At 42.9% G+C, this 4,117-nt stretch overlaps 1 protein-coding gene across 1 annotated transcript; it reads left to right on the plus strand.

Annotated features, from left to right (window-relative positions):
- Nucleotides 1-972: 972 nt before the first annotated feature.
- LOC146696299 (tubulin beta-1 chain) lies at nt 973-3,650 on the plus strand. The gene is made up of 4 exons (XM_085474385.1): nt 973-1,126; nt 2,083-2,191; nt 2,283-2,393; nt 2,476-3,650. Exons 1-4 carry the CDS (start codon nt 1,070-1,072, stop codon nt 3,534-3,536), a joined length of 1,338 nt encoding a protein of 445 aa, XP_085330511.1. The 5' UTR covers nt 973-1,069; the 3' UTR covers nt 3,537-3,650.
- The last annotated feature ends 467 nt before the right edge of the window (nt 3,651-4,117 follow it).

Here is a 4,117-nt window from a genome sequence, read left to right on the forward strand (position 1 = left end):
TATTAATAAGCATGTGTGCTCTCATTTGCTTTTACTCATTTAAAGCACCCAGTTCCAGATTCAACATTTTGTGGTTTCACCACACCTTTTACACCCATTATTGTGAGAATCAACAAGAGGAAAGAGCTTCATAAGATGAACACCAGAAACTTGCCGTAAAGTGCATGTTGCTTGTTGTAAAGGTATAAGAGGCTGGCTCTTTGCCCTGAATCAGTACTCTACATCATTGTTTTATTAATAATGTGCTAAAAATGTAAAGGGACTGCAGGTTTCCCATTTCAGTTGTCATTATGTTGATAATCCTGTAGACTTATTGTTCTAATTGTTCCTAAATGTAACGATTATTTTCTTTACTTGCTGCTACTTCACACATTAATGCATTCTTTATAATAGTAGTACGGGTTTACAGCACGAAATCCACTCATAAACCAGTAGAAAAGGGAAAGAAAATGGTAAATGAGATCGCAGAATCCAGCTGGATCTGTCTACACCCAGGCCTCAGACAGGCATAACTGAAAATCACTGCCCAGCCCTCGAGTAAAAAGCAAGGCGTCTGAAAGCCATGGTTAGCTCTACTGCGACAGCTTCCGCTATATTTCTGATAAAATGGTCAGCCACGTGGACTGTTGCTGCTACTAGCAGCCCACTCGGATGACTGTTTTATATCCTAATGAATCGAAATGCTCTAATTTACTCGATGAGATGAAACCTCTAGCTGTCTGCACTAGCAGCTAACACTAGGATGTCAAAAAATAATCCCTACAGTGTCGCATTTTCTTTCCACCATCACGAGGAAGTAGGTCAACGTCTACAGATTAGACATTAGTCATAGGTTTGAGATGAAAATGATAGGCAGACCGGTTAGACCAATCAGAGATTAGCACATGAACCTTTGATTGGTTTACATTTGTGTCTATAAAGGAAGTGTTCGCTTATAAGCCAATAGGCACTTGCGTTGACGCCTTGAGGGCGTTTCCTGGACGTATAAAGTAAAGCGTTGAGGCATTCGGTACGCACTTCAAGTGAACCAAAGTCTGTCGTTGTAAGTCGTACGCTAACTCCAGTAAATATGAGGGAAATTGTCCATCTTCAGGCCGGCCAGTGTGGAAACCAGATTGGTGCCAAGGTTAGTGACAATATGTGTCATTTCAGGACGTTATTAAGTTGCATTATTTACGATCAACGTGTTCTTTGCACCAGAAGCCTGTGCATTGTGCTCGTTACGTCCCAGAAGCCACACCCTGGGAATATCAACGTGTCCTACTTAAATGTTGGCTAAGAAATTAGTAAACTATAGACATAACTATATTTTGAGAACTTTGTAGGACCGTAATATATCGACGTCTAATTAAATAAAATGGAAAAATAAATGTAATGTTCAACAGTTTAAAGATTTCCCCGCAACCCTTTGTTTTTGTTACTTAGATCAAAGAAAATTGCTGATTAAACTGAATGGTAACTCTAATTAACGTTTTTACGTCGAATTGACGGAAACTGAACTTGGCCATTGTTCTCTTGGTGTATGCTGCACTGCGGAAAAAAGGGAAGTAAAGCTAAGGATTGTCGACTGAATACGCAAAGCCTTAAGTAAAACAGCCCTATAGACTAAAAGATTGCTGGGTTTGTGGGTTAAACTATAATTTTAAACATTTTGTCACATAAGTCGGATTATTTTTATTTATTTTATTTAATTGCAGTTACCGGCTTCGTGCGGCCTACTTCGTGCTTTTGCTGCAGCCCGGCTTTTTGCCTGTAGTGGGCGGTTAGTGACGTAGCAAGGAATGTTCGAATTCATAACCATAGCAGCCAATGGCGTATGAGACCGCGCGCGCCTATGGCAGAACGGCGGGAACTTGTCGACCATTTTAAACTGAACGTCAAGAATCAGGCGCGTGGCTTCATCCATGTTTATGATTTGTAAATGTAACCCTAAATCACATTACTGCAACATCAAAACCACAGAATGTTAAATATAGTGTAGTGTGCCTCTTAAAAGAACAATAGACCAGGATGAGATTGCTCTATTAAGTCACTTTTTTTTATTGCTCCCTCATTTTTGCCTTTTATTTGTATTTATTTTAGTTTTGGGAGGTGATCAGTGATGAGCATGGCATTGACCCAACTGGCACTTACCATGGTGACAGTGACCTGCAGCTGGACAGGATCAATGTCTACTACAATGAAGCATCAGGTAAGTACATCATCCATACACCTGGGCCTAGGGCTGTATGTGGGTTTACTGATATTTAACTGGACTTTTATTTATTTATTTTAATAATTAGGTGGCAAATATGTGCCCCGTGCTGTCCTTGTGGATCTGGAGCCAGGCACCATGGACTCTGTGAGGTCTGGTCCTTTCGGCCAAGTCTTCAGACCAGACAACTTTGTTTTTGGTAAGTTGCATTATATTATGTCAAAATTTCTAAATTACGTTGCACTATGGTTACTAAGTTTAGTCTGGATTTGTTTATGCAGGCCAGAGCGGTGCTGGTAACAACTGGGCCAAGGGTCACTACACAGAAGGTGCAGAGCTGGTGGACTCTGTCCTGGATGTAGTGAGGAAGGAGGCAGAGAGCTGCGACTGCCTGCAGGGCTTTCAGCTCACACATTCCCTGGGTGGCGGTACGGGATCTGGTATGGGCACACTGCTCATCAGCAAGATCCGTGAAGAGTATCCTGACCGCATTATGAACACCTTCAGCGTGGTGCCTTCCCCAAAAGTATCAGACACAGTTGTTGAGCCCTACAATGCCACATTATCAGTTCATCAGCTTGTAGAAAACACAGATGAGACCTACTGCATTGACAACGAGGCCCTCTATGATATCTGCTTCCGCACCCTTAAACTCACAACCCCTTCGTATGGTGACCTCAACCATTTGGTCTCTGCAACTATGAGTGGCGTCACCACGTGCCTCAGGTTCCCTGGACAGCTCAATGCTGACCTTCGCAAGCTGGCTGTAAACATGGTGCCATTCCCTCGTCTGCACTTCTTCATGCCAGGCTTTGCTCCTCTCACAAGCAGGGGTAGCCAGCAGTACAGATCACTCACTGTACCAGAGCTCACCCAGCAGATGTTCGATGCCAAGAACATGATGGCTGCCTGTGACCCACGTCATGGTCGTTATCTGACGGTGGCTGCCATCTTCCGTGGGCGCATGTCCATGAAGGAGGTCGACGAGCAGATGCTGAACGTGCAGAACAAGAACAGCAGCTACTTCGTCGAATGGATCCCCAACAACGTCAAGACTGCAGTCTGCGACATTCCTCCCAGAGGTCTCAAGATGGCGGCCACCTTCATTGGTAATAGCACGGCAATCCAAGAGCTGTTCAAGCGCATCTCCGAGCAGTTCACTGCCATGTTCAGGCGTAAAGCTTTCCTTCACTGGTACACTGGTGAGGGTATGGATGAGATGGAGTTCACTGAGGCAGAAAGCAACATGAACGACCTGGTGTCAGAGTACCAGCAGTACCAGGATGCTACTGCCGAGGAGGAGGGCGAGTTTGAGGAGGAAGGTGAAGAGGACCTGGCTTAAGTTTACTGTTGCACAGCTGTTAAGTCTGTTTCCCAGTTGTCTGTTCAGTTCACTGAGGTGTTCTCCTGTCTTGTTGTGTCTTGTCATTGTTCTGAATAAAACTTAAAAGACATATTTCACGTTTCTTTTTCTTTTCCTAACTAACTTAATATTTGCAGATGCTCTACACTGTATATAAAGTGTAGTTTCTTGACAACACTGTAGTCAGTGCAACAGTACACAAATAATTTTAACTAGCTTAGTTTATACAGTATTTTTGATGAAAGCTGGCTCTTAAACTGAATATAATCTTCAAATGGGCTTAAAAAATGCAACTAACAGATCATGATGAGCAGTTTCACTATTAATTTGCATTTTCCAAGTCTCACCAGTTGCAGAAAGTGCTATCTCTGCCGAAATAGCTGTGCTGTCTACATTAATGTGAAAAATATCACTTGTGAGAAATTCACAAGAAGCACTAAATACTTTATTGATGTACTTGTGTAGGTTTTTTTTTTAGGGGGGCAGTGTTGGCTAAGACATTCTCTTCCATAAAATGTAGGTGGAACCTTGTCCAGCTGGCAAACCAGGTCCTGCTTTTC

Source organism: Copadichromis virginalis, linkage group LG12 (genome assembly GCF_057382275.1).
Source record: "Copadichromis virginalis isolate Kocher_CV1m ecotype Utaka linkage group LG12, C_Virginalis_male_GT1.1, whole genome shotgun sequence".
In the NCBI taxonomy this organism is placed as follows: Eukaryota; Metazoa; Chordata; class Actinopteri; order Cichliformes; family Cichlidae; genus Copadichromis; species Copadichromis virginalis.

Bases quoted from the DNA above. Each gene is read 5' to 3' on its own strand.
- LOC146696299 (XM_085474385.1), top strand. From the start codon at position 1,070: ATGAGGGAAATTGTCCATCTTCAGGCCGGCCAGTGTGGAAACCAGATT. The intron at 2,192-2,282 runs GTAAGTACATCA...TTTAATAATTAG, and splicing joins CTACTACAATGAAGCATCAG to GTGGCAAATATGTGCCCCGT. The intron at 2,394-2,475 runs GTAAGTTGCATT...TTGTTTATGCAG, and splicing joins ACCAGACAACTTTGTTTTTG to GCCAGAGCGGTGCTGGTAAC.